The 17,086-nt window shown below is 36.5% G+C and overlaps 1 protein-coding gene across 3 annotated transcripts in view; it reads left to right on the forward strand.

The window, feature by feature from the left end:
* The window catches only part of SUGCT (succinyl-CoA:glutarate-CoA transferase), a 332,549-nt gene that overhangs the window by 276,289 nt on the left and 39,174 nt on the right, over positions 1-17,086 (forward strand). For all 3 annotated transcript variants that reach the window (XM_068935970.1, XM_068935971.1, XM_009679424.2), the window contains one exon: positions 5,271-5,334. In XM_068935970.1, the coding sequence (XP_068792071.1) occupies positions 5,271-5,334 (64 nt within the window). The remainder of the gene's footprint in view (positions 1-5,270; positions 5,335-17,086) is intronic.

Consider the following 17,086-nt stretch of genomic DNA (forward strand, 5'->3'; position numbering starts at 1 on the left):
TCATATCAGCAGGACTTGAAAATATTGGAAATAGGGTGGGGGATATATATATATTTATATATATATATATATTTTTTTTTTTCTTGACACCATTCTAATAATAATACAAGGCCAAGCAGAACCAGACATCGAATAGAGATACCTTTAATATCCATTTCAAATTTCAAGTGAGTTAGAATCTTTTTATTTGGAAGGTTTTAAGAATGTGGGATACAACTGAGTATGGCATTCTTTTCACAACATGATTATGGTCATGGCTCTCTGTTCAGAGCATACAAGAAAAACAGCATTATTATTTTTTTTGTGGTTTGGAGGCACGAGTGGTAATTACACTTACCAACAGCCAGCTATCTTGTGGCTACAGAAATATGGAAAAGAGGGTTACATCATTTCCTTTGTGGCCATGAAAATCCCTTCCGCTAAACTTTAGATGAAAATTTAAGAGTGGTATTTGTGCAAACTCGTATATGGGATGCATATCTCTATGTTAAATAGGACTTTTAAAACTTTTTTTCTGGCTGGTATCATGTTTGATATCTTTCTGAATCATGCAACTGGATTTTGGAAGTTGGTTGGGTAGTAAGTAACGTAGGTAGTAATTGGCTAAAATGCATTTGAAACCTTGCTGGTAGTTCTGAGAAACCACGTTGCCATGGATAGTCAGTTACCTGCATAAGCACTTAACGTTACAGTTGCAATGAGCTGCTTTTATGTATTAATAATATATAGTTTTATTAAGTGTGCTTTAAATAGGTAAATAGACAGATACAGACATACATCCCAAAGAAAACTACTATTGCGTTAATGGTCTATATATCTTACTATCTTAAGGAACAGTAATACAGTCATAGCAGCATAAAAGGTTTTTTTTTTTTTCATTGAATGGTCTGTGAAAGTTGAAGAAGTATCCTACACCACTGTATGTACTATATGATCTTGTAAGGAAGTGCCTTAACTCTCAAGAGGTCAAAGATAAAGCTCCTATTTGAATCTAGATTTTGAACTTTACAATTCTTTCATATGAAGATCAAATCTGTAGCCATATTCTATCTTATTTCATAATTGCATTTCTTTGAAACTTAGTTTTATTCTCATTTTCTGCCTTATATGTCAGTTAGTTTTTAAGTGAGATGCAAGTACAGCAACAAAAAATTAAAATGTTGAAATGAACATGCTTGCTAGTAACAAGTATTAATGCAGAAAAGTAATGTCAATTGAAGTAATTGTTTTGAACAAGGTGAGACTACAAGAAAAAACTAGAGTTGAGTTAGTATTTGAATCTTCTTATGAAAGCAGATGGTTAGGGGATTATAACTCTGGCTGTTATAAAAATTTTAGCTACTCTAACTTATAGTTAGTAATAACATTGGGGAAAATTAATCATTAATGTTATTATATCTGGATTACTTTGAGCTTCATAGCAGCTGATATAAGTATCCCCCATAGTTGTTCTCATGACAAGCTAAGAGAAACAATGAAACAACTGAGAATACACATGATGAAATATATTAAATTACCCTTGGTTTACATTACACAAATAAAATATTAAGCTCTTTGCCTAAAAGATTCTGTGTGGACTTGCTTTCCTATAGTATTGGGAAAATACTATTGAAATAAAAGTGTAATTAAATTCTTTTGTTCTTTGAGCTTAAAAGACAAAATCATATGATTTGTTCTGTCTGCTATAGTTTAAGTAGTCATGCAATAATCTATACTTATGAAATAACATTAAATTGTAGTGACTTCTGTTATTGTTATCCACCACTAAACGATACTTTCATTTCTTAATATGGCAAGTCTGATACTACCCACATATGCAATAAGTTATCAGTCCCAAAGTAGAATTGTAGCAAGTATTGATAGAGAATTACATATTTTTTGCATTACATATATATATAATATGTAATATATACAAGTTCAGCCTGCAAGAAAACACAGGAGCAAAAAAAAAGATTATTTAGCAAAAAAGTTGATGGAGGAGTGCTGCTAACATGACAGTTCAGAGAAGTCACATCTTGTATTGAAGTCTGAAGGATGCAGAGAATTTTTTGACTATTTTCTGTTGTATAAACTTTTCTTTCTTGAAAATGAGACAAACTTTTTCTTTATAGTGCTAAGAGTCAGTCGGAAAGGCATAAACGGTATGAACAGGAAAAAAAGAAGTCTTTCTTTGAATGTTGCAGTGGGACAAGACAGCTAGTGCTGTCATTGACATAAGTTTAAAAATGGTGTGATTAGGTTTTCTTTTCATTAACCATTAGACAGACAAGAGAGATTCTTCTTTCAATTTAGAAGATGGCTGTATTTTTGATTAAAATGAAATGGCACGAAAAGGTTATTACTGAAAGACGAAAGACTGTACTGTTGATTCGCATACAATGATCTAATTGTAATCAGCGTAGAACGTCACCCAGACACCAGTTTGATTCATGAAATCTCAAAAGATAATAGAAAATGCAGTAATAGAATATTTCTAGCCTGGAAAATGAACCATATGGAAAAAATAATTACAAAAAATTGATCTACTGATGGCCACCATCCTTGTATGATGATTTTGATTCATCAGTTCCCTATCCTGAGCTACAGTGAATGTAAAGGGGATAGAGGGCTCCACCACATCAGAAGGGTCATGATCATGTGAGGGGTACAAGACAATGGGAGAAGACGACCTTCAATTCCTATCTCAGTATTTCTCCAAACTGATAATAATGAATGTAAATGTTGACTTCTTCCAAAGGTTCGGGTTCAGTAATCATATGTGTTTCCTTCAGAACTGTTAGAACGCACAGAAGGAGGAGTCAGTGAAGATTTTCCAGTTTCTTTTTGAGAATCCTAATAATCAAACACATGAAACAGAAGATTACATGGTTCTTTAAAACAATATCAGTGATATGGGAAAAAAAAATCAGTGAGTGACCAAATCCATTGCTTAGGGGCTAAATTATAAGCATTGAACCTGTCCAAAGAAAAGATGGACTTGAGTATACCAGTATAGAATGAATAACTGTGGAAAGTAAACCTAAGAGTAATAGGAATTCCAGTGCTTTGGAAAAAATAAGGTATCTGGGAGGGAAAATCAACACCATACTTTCATGAAAATGGAAAGGAAATTTGACTGCATCTTAGGCAATTCTTTTTTAAAAGAGAATAGAAGTTAGACTGATGATCCTTAGATTAAAGATACTGAAGGTTTTTCTTGGTTCATTCTGTAAAGAAAAGGAACATGGAATTTGAGTCTAATAAAGGGAAGTCTTTGAGATTTGAGATGCAGATAAGTCTGCATTGTCAGAATAAAATTTAGAAATGCCAAACCCACATTCATAAAAATTGTGGAGCCCTGATTAGTTCTTAGAGAATATGTGGGGTTTTTTAACCAAATGGTGCCACTTTTAGGCACAGCATTTAATTTGTCATCTAAAGAAGTGCATAAGCACTTGAGTGACCTTATTGGTTTCAAGTCCAAATATGCATGTTTTCTTGCATGCAGGTTGTAATTAATAATTAAATAATTAATAAAATTGAAAAGGAAGGACCGTATAAATGAGCTATGGAAAAAGAAGGCCAAAGTTTCAAGACTGATTAAAGGAATAATTGGAAAGATCCTAAATATGAGTTAAAACAAGCAATTATATTTTCCAATTCTATCATTTGAAAAAAAAAAAAAAATTCTGAATGTCCCAGTGAACGTCTACCAAACTTGGCTTTAACCTTCTGAAAGAGAGTTAGAACAAAAGATTTGGTACAGTGCCAAACTTAGACCAGTGAACAGACTTTCCTTCACCAGCATCTTTTATCAGAAGTATCTGAATTTCTAAATGTCAGTTAAATAGATTCACCCCACAAGCTAAGAGAAAGCTGACCTGACCTTTTGACACCACCTGTTCAGGAATGGGAATTTCTCAAGCATGCTCTTCTGTACAGATAAAAGGTTCATAAAATCTGGCCTGCAAAGAATGGTTAAAGGAATTAGATTTGTTTAGTCTAGAAAAGAGCAGACTGAGGGAGGATGTGATTACAATCTTCCAGTATGTAAAAGAATGTTATAAGGATGCTAGTGATCAGTTTTCTGTGTCCAGTTGGGGAAAAGACAAGAAGAAAGATGTTTAATATAAAGCAAAGATATTTAGATTATGTACTAAGAGAAAAATTTCTGAAGATAAGAATAGAAAATATGGATACAGACTACGTAAGAAATTTGTCATCTCGTTTACTGGAAATTTTCAAGAATAGTTAGACCAACACCTGTCACTAATAATCTGGGTAGCAAACCTTTTTCATGATGCTAGATGAATAGGTAGATGGGTTAGGTGATTGCTTACGAGTCTTTCTCCGTCTTTCGTTTTTTATAACTGATGCCACTGGCAAGGTACTCTGTTTTATTTCAGGCTGGTTGTTACATTGGAAATTAAAATAATTGGCTAATGGGCGGCTTCTTATCTTTATATGATACTTCAACAACAAAATAATGACCAAAAATTCTGATTATGTGATTACGATAACAGTGTCAGATGGATGACAGAATAATAGATAAGGAAACCAAGAAAAATGCATATTGACTTTGGATCCAGATTTAGGAAGAACACAGCTAATTAATAATAGCAATGAATTAGCTTTTGCTCCTTCAGAATGTTGTATTATACATTTGTTTTTTGGTTAAGGATAATAAGAAAAAAGTGGAAATTGTGATGAATAATCACTCTGTACAGTTATATGCAGTTCTGAGTTATGACATACCCTTTCAAAAGAACAGAAATAACATCAAAACCATGGTGTCTTTCCTGAATGTTCATGAGAGCTACTAGGAAGACATTGTGTGATCCATTGCACATTCAAAAGCAGCTGAGTAACAGTGAAGAAAACTAGAGCGCGTAAGCTCTATATAGACCTTTAATGTCATGTTGTAGATTAAAAATGAAAGTAGGTGAAAATTTTAGCTCTCATTCTGTGTTAGTACCAGTTGTCTGTTTGTGGTTGAAAGCATGACATGCTTGCAGTTCAGTTGTTTGTGTCTGATGTTGATTCAGGAGCTTAGAGATATGTTAAATATGTGAAGTCTTACTGAGGCATTTATTTATATGCATAAATAGAGAGTAGGCATCAAACATCAGGGCGTTCATTTTATAAAGAAACCAAATTACTTGAATGCCAGCTGCCTGTATTTTCTTATTTTCTGTGAAGGAACATGGTAATGTTTCGCTGTTCTGCTTTCCTCTTGTATGTAAGGATTGGTTACATTACTTGCTTACATACATATTTTGGGGTTTTTGTAGGTGCTGCACAATGGACTTGTCATGGAAATGACTCATCCAACTGCTGGGAGGATAGCTGTTCCAGGTTAGTCTTTTAATTTTTTTTTTTTTTAATGGAACTTGAAGCTAAATGCTAAATGACATCCTGAGTAGTTCTGGAACTCAGCTGAGGACATGACACATCTTCACATTTCACTCAAATGAACAAAAGTTTAACCAAGAGGACATTTATGCTCATATTCGTTCCAGTAGCAGAAAAATGGGTTAAAATGTGCATTGGAATAGCTTCTGGTTTTCATCGGTCAGTTGTCACAAAACATGAACGTGGATTTGATAATATTTGCAAACTCCCACTGCTAGAAATATTACTGCTAAATCGTCTACATGAATATGTGAGTCTGTTTTTGATTTAGGTCTATTTTGAAAGTTCATTGACTTCTTCTGGGGACATTTCTGTTGTAAAAATAGAAAAAATAGAAAGAGAAGGGAAGTTCGTACTGAAGGATTCTTCGCGGTATTTTGTTTAATGAAATGAGACATAAGGCTTGGAGTCTTAAGTAGCTGTTTTGAATTTCTGAAGAATACAGAAGTAATAAACCAGTCTCTCCTCTTTTAAGCTCTTAGTGGATCAGGACTTAGAACTGGTGCAGCTATGCTTCCATTGGAGTCAGTTGTAGTCATAGTTAGTCCAGGAATGGAGGTAGGTTTGTCCAGCGCTATTAAGAGAATCCTCATTCAGAGCCTCACATTTGGCTCTATTTTGACCACTGAGCCTTACCTGATTCTCTACGAGCTATTTGGTCAACTTTTTCTGCTTCTTTGTGCTTTTCTCTCTCCCAAGCCACATGGAGAATTATTTCCTCCTTCACTGAGAGCACCATGTCAGTTTTATTTTTATAACATCTTCTCCTTACATAGTGACTGTCTGTGCCAAATTCCGCCCTCTGACACAGCATCCAGTTGTCATCAATTTCAGTTGACTTGAGCACATGTAGTGGTAAGAAGAATTTAACCCATAAAATTTATCTTAATTTGCACATCCTGGAATCACACTGGGATGCAGAAAGAATTATTTGAAAGAAATCAATCCCAGATTAGATCATGTTTTCTGCATGAATAAGAGGGGGTGTTTTGTGTGTGTGTATGTGTGTGCCTCTTTATCACAGTTTGCATTCCACATTTGGGTTGGTTGAGGGTATTCAAAAATGCTTTTCTAATTTAGATGCACATATCTGGAAATAGTAATCCTTATGCTTTAGATTCTAACAAAAAAATAATCCTGGTTTATTTATCCAAAATGGAAACTAACAAGGGTGATGATGTAATTCTTTTTAAAGAAGTGGGTAGAAAAGCCTTGCAGATGGCAGAAAAAGTGTGTAAGGTTTCCATGTTGCATACAATGCATAATCTATCTTAGAGAAAGCAAATACTCCTTAAGGGGATAGGTTAAACTGCAAGAAGAGGAAGGAGATGAAAGGAATGTTCTAATGTCTGTCAGCAGCGATAGAGAGTATTGGCAAGAGAGCGAGTTTTTACATAGGTAAGCCACAGTACTTCCCAAATCCTTAGTTATTTTTTATTTTATTAAAACTCCAAACCAGTGACAGTGCACTAAACTGAAATAAATCATCTTAATCTCTAATGGTTTGCCATTTAGATGGACTTCTATGAAGAGCTTGTTGTATTGAAGCAGATGGCTGAAATGATTATTGGACATTTGAGCAGGAAAAGGAGAATTCCTTCCTTTCCTAGCATGGAAGGATAGGGAGGGGAGGGACAAGGGAGGGAAGGATATTCATTCAGTGTGAGCAGAATGGGCCTATTGATATGGGTAGAAAGACACTGCATTACTCTATCCCAAAATTAGAGTGCATAAGGAGTTTGGCTACTGTTTATGGCAGATAATGGTAGCATCCTGGAGTTGTCCTGGTCAATGATGTAGAGTACAGGGAAAAGTGTGTGGAGAAGACCTCCAGTAGATAAGTAATTTCTCAGTGACTATTTAAAATAGTAACAAACTGTTTTCAGTGTGATTATATTCAAATATTAGGTACAGAACAGCTTTATTAAGCTCTGTTTCTGGCTCAGAGTTGTTTAATAAAGACATTAATGTGGGTGTTGGAACTGAATAGAGAAAAAATGTCTCTGTGAAGACACTGGGGAGACTGTGATCCCAGGATAAACTGGGTGAATGTTATTTCTTATCCATATAAGCCAGATTTTAATGTGTCTTTTAGTAATTGAATTGGACATCACACTTGAGGCTCTTGACAGAGGTCAGACTTTGTGCTGCCAAGTAAAGTTGTGAGTTCAACAACATACACTTATTGAATGCAAGCATGCTGGCAGACTTCAGCTCCGAGTATCACAGTTGGCCTCTGTCTCTATTATATTGGTTTGGACTAGTCCTTTCTCCAGGCATATCCCCACTTTGGGAGTGGGTTCAAATCTGTATATAAATCCTCACTTGCAGGCTCTGCCTCTGTTGAAATTCTGAGGGATTTCACCATTGACTTTAATGTTGGCTACATTTTTAACATTGGACTTGGTGATTCATACCTCCCTTTCCCTTAAATATGTTTTGAATACTCCTTATACGGTTACTGAATTGGGTTCCTTCCACACCTAGTCAATGCTTTCCCCCTTCCTCTTTTTTTTAATTCCCAGCCTGAAATATACTGCGTGACAATGACTGAAGGCACGCAGACCCTAAGGTACCTAGTGGTTCTGGAGTAAGAGAGGTGACATTCTTACATATATATTTCGATTCCTTTTCTTTTCAAAATGTCTACTGTTGTGAGAAGAAATATAGACCTAGTATTTTGGTTTTCCTTTGCTTCTAGTATTCATTGAAAAATGTCTTTGCGTATATACACTGGTATTACTAGGATAGTTGTTAGAGTCAAGGGTAGATGTGAAAAAGGGGGAGTTCATTCAGTCTGACTAAAGAGTGACTATATAAAGGGCTGAAAGACCATTTTTAATAAAAGTATGATTCTGTGGTAGCTGATTGATTTCATTAGTGTAATTTTTCACATATTCCATTCAGCCTGTTCATGTTGCATAATGATTCTAAACCTGATTTCAGGCATGGAGGCGTGGACAAAGAACATCATGCAGTACAGTGAGAAAGCCTCGCTTGAGTCACAGAAGCAGGGCGCTGGGCTGCACTCATTATTCTTTGCAGGACTAATCCATCAGATTGCAGGACTGCACTCATGAGGCTGTTATGGCTCCACCTCTGAGGTCAGCTTGATGATCATTAGTTCAGGGAAGGGTCCCCAAGAGGTTGGGGGCTGGAGCAAGTTGCCTTGTGAGGAGAGGCTGAGGGACAAGGGCTTATTCAGCCCGGAGAAAGGAAGGCTTCAGGGCCTTGATAGCAGCCTCCCAGGGCCTCTGGGGAGGACATTAAGGAGGCAAAGCCAGGCTCTTTATAGTGTTGCACGGTGGGAGGATGAGAGACAATGGACATAAGTTGAAACAAGAGACTGGATGTAAGGAGATACTTTTCACCGTGAGGACTGTCAGGCAGTGAAGCAGGTTGTCCAGAGAGGTTGTGCCAGGTCCGCCCTTGGAGGCTTTCAAGAAACTCCTGGATAAAGCCCTGAGCAACCTGGTCTGAGCTCAGAGCAGGAGGAGGTTGGACTGCAGAACTTCTGATGTCCCTTCCAACTTGGATCATGTTCTGATTCTGTGATTAACCTCAGCATTTCCTCGCTCATCTTTATTGTGCTTAGCCCTGTCAGTGGAGATCTGGAAGAGAAACAGCATATTTTTTAGAAAATGAGAAATGTAGACCACAAAAAGTACTTCTGAGGGCCAGAAATGATAGAGGAGTGATGTTTTATAGAGCGCCAGATTGCAGATGGTGCTGGATGGCACAGAGACAATACAGTTAAATGAAAGGACAAAATTTCAAGAACCTTTAGCATCTGGAATAATCCTGAACTCCTCTGCCAAAGAGTAATGGACTTTTCCAAAAAGCAGTGGCATGTGGGTTTCCGGGAACCACTGAGTAATTCATTCTGAATTGCAATGTTGAGCATAATGGATACCTACCCATTTTGATTTTGTAGAAAAAGCTAATGGGTATGATGCAATCTTTCCCAAGCCTTTTCCATTATCATATATTGTATATCTGGTTTAGAAAACTCAAATAAAAGTCCTCTCAACATTTGCGTTATCCAGGATCCAGTGTTGACTTTTAAAAGTTGCCAGTTGTGTTTTATAGTCAAAGTATTTATAATATGATAAAAAAACATGCATTCCACTCTGCCTAACAGACTAAATCTCATAGAATTTACTTTATTAATTGTTTAATTACTAGAAGGAACCTTTTGTGAAATAAATCCCATTTCTGACCACTTCTAAACCTTAGCAAATTGAGATTTGGATATAAGCCTACACTTTGGAATCATCTCTACCTGAATAGGAAACAATGTATCTGTGGAAATCAGATGAAACACCTATTCCAGACAAAACACCTATTCTTAGTTTTGATCATATTCCTATTGTATGTTCTTCTCATCCCCATTTCCTGAGTTAGTAAACATTACTTCTGTCCTTTGGCCCATGATCTACATTGAGTGTCTCTTTATTACTTAGAAAGGGCAGTATTATATCTGCCTTCATGACTTCCTTCAGTGCTGTGAGATAAAGTGTTTGGGGGACTGATCCAAGCTCAGTTAGGAAAGGCAGTACAGGCTTCCTCTGGCATAGATTTCTTGGACTGAATTCAGGCAATCTATGTTAATTAATCAAGCCACTCAAGAGAACTGTCCCTTTTTTCCGATCTTCTCCTGTCACTGTACATTACAAGTATACTACTGAAACAGGAAAGAAATTTTTTCAGAGATAGGCTTTTCCTGTTGCATGATTCATTAAATGGTGTCATGGTTCCATGGAGACCAATTGCTATCAATCTCTTAGAGGAACAGTTTTAAGGAATAAGTCTTTGAGGCAAGAAATCTAGTATGACTTCCTTCCTGTGCCACAGACTTCTTCCTTAACCTTGGACTTCCTAATTGTTTGTAGTTATTCAGATCTTAATTAATATTTGAAAAATACTTTGAATTCTCAGGGAAGGAATTTCTTATAAAAATGCTTTATGTTATTGTAACTATTTATTTATATTTGTTATGTATGTATTTGTACTTATTTTCTACATGTACAGGGAAGACTAATTATAGAGGTGGAAAAAACAAAGGGATTTCACTATGTTTGCTTAGTACTTTTCAATACAGGGAGCAGATATTGCTGTTAATCAAACATACTACCTTTTTTTGTTCATTTAATGCGAGTCAAGTGGGGCAGCTTCAGTAGGACTAGATATATGGCAGAGAAAAGTGCCCTTCTGCTTTAGGGGAGTATGCAGGAAATTAAGGATGTCTGTACTACAATCCATCGTTTCCTGCAGCTAGGAGATCCCACAATACAGGAAAAACAACAACAAAATAAAAAATCCTAGCAATTTTTTTTTTTTTTGCAAGAACCTCTGCCTGAACTTCTGATCCTGTCTGCTTCTCATCAGGCATTTTTCTCATATGCGTGTGCACGCGCATGTGTGTGCGTGTGTGTATGCATGCATGTGCATGGCTGATGTTGATTGAAAAATTTTAATTTCACTTCACTATTTATGGTACATTGGAGACAAACAGCTTCACCGGCATTGCCGTTACCTCATTCGCCTTTTTTAGTCATCAAGGCTGACTGTTTATGTCTTTTACATTCAGAGAGCTGATTTCAATTTTGAGGAATTCAGGACCATTACAGGAACTCAGCAGAAATAATGTATGACAACTCACTTAGCTATCCTCAAAATACTTTAAAAAAATTAATAAATATATAATAATGTATTGGTACTGATTGCAAAAGCAGAAAAGAGATGGTGGGAATGGTAAGGAATATGTTATAAGCTTCAGGATTATGTACAACAGGCTAGTGTATCTTCAAATGTAGGATATCTTAATTTGGAATCTTTTAAGATTCCTTTTAAAGTAAAATATAAATTAAAAGCCTTTTCATATTATTACTCCTCTGCCATATGTTTCCAGAATATTTTTCTGCTAGATATTTTAAAATTTATTATTCTTCCTAGAATGGTTTTAGTGTCACAGGTAGTACTTCTAAAGTTAATAGTTTAAAGAAGAAAAGCCAGCTTTCTCTTTCCTAGTTCTGTGACTTCAGTTATTGAGGGACACTATGAAATAGTGGACCTCTTTTCCATCAGACCCAGATTAACTGCACATGTGTCCTGCTGTCATAACAGCGCTGCCTGGAATGAATAGCCCCGCTGCGTTATTCACACAGCGGTTCTTTCTGACTGTTGTTAAGTGCATCTCAGCCGAAATCTCCTCTCTGCGGTCCCTCGTTTTTTTTAGTCTTTCTCTAAGTTGTGTGTGTACATAGCAATCAGAGTTGTTTTTCTTGCATCACATGTTTCTTTCCAGGAGCTGCCACTGAAGTATTGGGAGATGAAAGAAATATTTCAGTGGACAAGTAAGGACATATGCCCACTCTGTACATAATATAGTTAAGCAAAATTTTGGATGAAATTTGGCTGAATACTAGTCAGCAATTATACATCTCCTGGTAACACTTTCTTTATTTTTTCCTCTGTGTATACTAAGACACGCTATGATTTCCTTTAAATTGGACACAGTAGATTCTTCTGGAGGGGAAACTTACAGTATCTCCTTGCTGTTACATATGAAAAAAATAAAAAATTGAAGTACTACCTGAACAGCTAGGTAAACTCATTGATTTCTTACCAGTGATGACAGTCCAAGAATTCAGATTTTTTTAGAAACTAAAGGATTTTTTTTTTGTTCTGCTCAAATGCATTTCTCACTTTTTTTCTATATAAGCAATAGTAACTTAGAAAGTACTTGTTTGCCCCCTTACTGTGTAACGAGCACAGCCAGGTGCTCACGCCGTTCAGGGTGTGTGATTGTAAAGATATATCTACATGCCTCGGGTGCATTGTAAAACAGCCAAATTACTTCAACACCCATAAATTGTAAGTATATCTTTATGATCTTTAATAATTATTGGATAAGAAAAGGAATCCACTGTCAGCTAGAAAGTTTGGCTTCATTAAATGTAAAAATATGTTTTAAACATTTAGACAATTTTACTTAATCCCTAGGATACTGAGTATATTAATCTACATTTGTATTTCCGCCATGTCTTCTTGACCCAAGCCCTACCTCCCCATGAATGGGAAGAATGATGGGACTTAAACCATTATATGTGAGCCTAGACTGAAAAACTTTTATGGTCAGCAGTGGCCATTAGATCATATCGTTTGACTTCTTATAGCGTTGACCATAGGATTTCATCCATTTACTCCTTTCATATGTGTTTTGACTGAAGCAGGTCTTATTCAGAAAGTTGTCAGTGTTAACTTGAGGTCTTCAAGAGATGGAAAATTCATCAAACCAATGCCACTTTCTTTAAATGACTAATCCAGTTCATTGTTAAAAATCCATGCCTTATTTCTAATCTGAATTTACCTAGTTTTATAGTGCAACAATTAGTTTTTCCATGTCTTTCTCCTATATGTTAGAAATTTAACTACTTTTATTTTCTCCCCATTAAAGTACTTACATGCTAGGAATCACATCTAGGCTTCTTTTTGCAAACTATGTAGGGTGATTTGCCCAAGTCTTTTGAGCTAGTAGGCATAAGCAGAGTACAGCAACTTTGTTAACCTATCTCCTCTTCTGCAGTCTATGTACTGCGTATTTACAGGAAAAAATTGTAGACGTATAAAGAATATAAATGAAGTGATATTTTTTACTACAGAAAGAAGCTGATACTGGGAAAATGTAGTACAAGAAGAACCTTAGTCTGTGTAATCAGAATAGAAAATATCAGGCCCTGGGATAGACAGCAGAGTAACTGTTTTCTCTGTGATTCAACTACACGCATCCACATACATGTAATTATAATTTCTTCTTTTTATTTTCATGTCAGAATATTATATGTTTGTCTTAAAAACTATAAACTATAAAATAGCTTAAAACTATAAAATAATTTGTCTTGATTTAATTCCAGTTCTAGTTGAAATATTTTCCATCAGCCAGCTTCTTTAGGCATTGGTGTGAATTTTTGTGTCTATCATTCTTTCTATTTGTGACCTATCGATCATGCATGTTTTCTGGGTACCGGTAATGAGCAGATTTCTCAGCAGAATCTGCCTGCACTGTGCATTCACCACAGCTATCCATGTGAACCTTTATACCTGGGGTTATAAAGAACTGTTCTGGGTTCTTCTTGCTCTCTTTGGTCTGAATTTTGTTATCGTTACCTGAATTTGGTTTTGGTTACCTAGCTTTCTACTGTCTGTAGTGGCTGGTCTCCTTGAGCTGCTTCTATTGTTATGATGGAAAGAGATGGAAAGAGGAACGTTTTGATTAAAAAAACCAACAACAACAGCAACAACAACTTTGCCCTTTAAACTGTGCATTTCCCTCCTGATCTCTATTTTAGGTCTAAATACCAAGATGGAAAGAGGAGAGACCTGCACTATCAGTTAGCACTTTTCCTATAAATGACAGCCAGCACATTTGCTACACTATTTGGAGGAACCTCTCATCCTACTAATGTATAGTTTTTGCAGATAGGGAGAGGATTTAAACTAAAGGAAATTTATCTCAAAATAATTTTATTGAGCCAGTCAGTAATAATCTAGTCAAAACTCGACCTCACAACTACTTTATTTAACAGATTCAGAATCACTTCCTAACCTCTGCCTTCATCAGTTCCTTAGCTTCTTGCCTCAAGCCTTTAGCAAGACTTTTTAAAGAAAAGTGGAAAGGAAAGGAAATAACTCCATTGTGGAAAAGAAAGAAAATCTGCGTTCAAAATCGTTATTGAAAGGAAGCCAGGTTCTTCCTTCTACTTGAAAACTGGTGAGGTGCCATCACCTCATACTGGCGTGGCTGGGGTGCCCATGAAGCACAAGAGTAATGCATCAGTGCCTGAATCAAAGGAGCCCACAAGGTTTTCTGTCCCTGGGGTGACTGGTCTTCGCACTTCTACCCTACCCAGCCAGATAAGCAGGTGTTCCTGCTGCCATGCCCATTGGCAACAAAATTGTTGCTATTCTTCCAGTTATAATACTAGAATACCATAATGGTATGGTATGGTACTCTTTTGTACTCTTTTACTCTTTTGTAGTCTTCTCTGTAATTTTTTAAATCTGAGATATCCTTGAGCAACTTGATTCAGCTGTACTGCATCACAACCCCCTGTCTGACTGTGCACAAGGCACTTGGTCCAGGAAGTTACGTTCCTCAGTTCTTCATCCAAGAAATGAAGGTAATAGAACTCACAAGTAATTACAGAGGATCAATATATTCAGGGTTGCTCAGAATGTAATATCGACAGAAAATTTTGATGCCATGCTTTCTTTGTAGGTTTTGGAAGAAGGGATTGGGTAGAAATGAGGGGCAAAATAAGGCTTATAGACAGAAGTTTTACTGTTCATTTGAGGGGAGGCTGCCACCAGTATATAACACGTACCTGTTACGGCTTAGTGTGTTTATATATATTTAACTTTTTTTCCATAAATCCTTAAGTTGGGTGTATCTAACAGTTCTCTTAATCACTGTGACCTTGTAATTATTTTTGCTGCACTTCCTTGTACTTCCCATAGCTATTTCTAGTAATGTTCTGCCCAGAAATGACTCTCATGTTGCATTAAAATCTCTTTAAAAAAGCCAGTATTGCCTAGCTTGGAGGTATGAGGTATCTGCATAGGCAGTAAAAATTGCGTTGATCTATTTAGCTGTCATGCTGCATTTCAAACTTATGTCTAATTTGCTTTCCAATGTCAGCCTGAAGAGTGTGTCAGTATGACTGTTCCCAGATCTCTGCTTCTATTTGAATATCTATGTTTCAGATTATTTTTCTTCAGATCTGTTTTTTTTTTTTCCTCCTAATATGAATAGAAAAGAGAGCAACTGGAAAGCATGTCTTTCATGCTTCTCATCTCGCTAGATCCCTTTATGTTGCCGGTGAAGGCACAGTTTGACTGGGTCAATGTGTATCCAGTAGCCTCTTCACCTGTTCCAGAACCAATGTTCTGTGTTAGGGGTTCCTCTTTTCACCAGCAGATCTGCTTTGCATAAAATCTCTGCTTCAAAACAAGCAGAATGATTTGGATCCAAGACTTAATTATTCCAGACGTTGCCTTAATAATTCAGGCTATCAAGAATAAAGCATTGCTACCCCCTCTTTTACCTCCTGTTGTTTGGCCAACTATTCTGAAGTTCTTTTGGGGATGTGGGAGTAGGGTTTTTTTCCCCCAAATGTTTTGTGAATGCATCTGAATTTTTTTCTGATTTTTATTTAGCTAAAGTACGCACCAAATTTGATGTAAAATTGCAAACTTTTTTTTTTTTTGGCAAATAAAATCAGCTTGTCCTTCCAATCACTGAATGTAAAAGGTTTAAACCAAGCTAGAGCAGATATGACGTAGTCTAATCCAAGGTCTATTGAAAACATTAGGCATTGGGGCAAGACTATTAGAAAAATCTTCCTGATGCGGAGTCTGCTAAGGTTTGGAGCAGTGTCCCCAGAGATGACACAGAACCCCTGTTTCTTTGGCTGTCTGAAACTAGACTGAATGTAGCAGTAAATAAAAACAGTTTAACCTTATAAAAAGCATATAAATTGTTCTATTAAAAAGGGTTGATAACTTACTGAATTTTAAAATTTGGTGCCAGTTTATTGCTTTAAATTAAAACTGTTTAGAAATTGTGCCTATAGCTGGCCAATAAAACTTTATATTTATTTCTGTATAAGTAGAATGTTCCTCATGGGCTTTGCACTGTATGCAGAGATGAAATGAGGCAGGGACTTACAGATTAGAACAAGGTTTTTAATATTCTTTGCAAGCCGTTTTTAGAAACATAACAAGGAACATAAAAGCAGGCACAGTTGTGAAGAGAGGCAGTATGATTTAAAAACAAATATATAGCAAACAATTTCAGAGCTGATCATGCACAAATACCCAATTCCACTTGTGCAGTCCTAACTTGCACATACTGAAATCACAACTGCGTGCGCACATCTGCTATTTCCAGTTTGTGAACACAGATGTATTTATACAAGCTTGTATCGATTCATAGCAATTTGGTAGTATTCTAAAGAAATTACAGGATTAGCGCAAAAAAATTAAGGTGCACCAAAGTGATTTGTGTAGTATGGACTATGAGATTTAGATTCCTGTATGAGTAAATCCATGCTGCAAAAGTGTTAGAGACCCCTAAGTTGCTGAGTTAGATTTGGGAATTGTTATTTGCTTTCTCAAGGAACTATGCAGATTTTATCCTGGAGTTGAGCCAGGGATTTCCTTTTTACCCAGGTTCAGTTCTGATGATGCCATTCAGCCACTTCTCTCTAGCTTTGCTCTATGTGTGTTACGTTTTTTCTGTGTGAGTTGCTTTGAACCGTTTAGGGTTATTTGGTCAGTGAACTGGTCTTCCTGGAAAATGCTCCCTTTAAATATTGAAAAGGCCATGTAATGGGGGCAAGCTTAAAACATGGGGTTTCATATGAAGAGAACAGTTAGCTTTCAGGTCTCTCTCCTCAGCCAGTACTTATCCATCATTTGGGCTCCCAGCACAAATCCACATCTTCTTCCCTGTTTCTTGAACCTGATACAAGATGCTGAGAAGCTGAAGAGAAACAACTGTATGGGAATGTCAGCGCTGTGAGAGGAGAATAGGAGAAGTTGTGCTTATGAGAGCAGGAGTCCTTGCTAAGGCTCGACGCTCACCTTAGGCAGGTGCAAAATACAACAGTGTTGAACAAGTAACTGTGGGTCA

Source organism: Struthio camelus, chromosome 2 (genome assembly GCF_040807025.1).
Source record: "Struthio camelus isolate bStrCam1 chromosome 2, bStrCam1.hap1, whole genome shotgun sequence".
In the NCBI taxonomy this organism is placed as follows: Eukaryota; Metazoa; Chordata; class Aves; order Struthioniformes; family Struthionidae; genus Struthio; species Struthio camelus.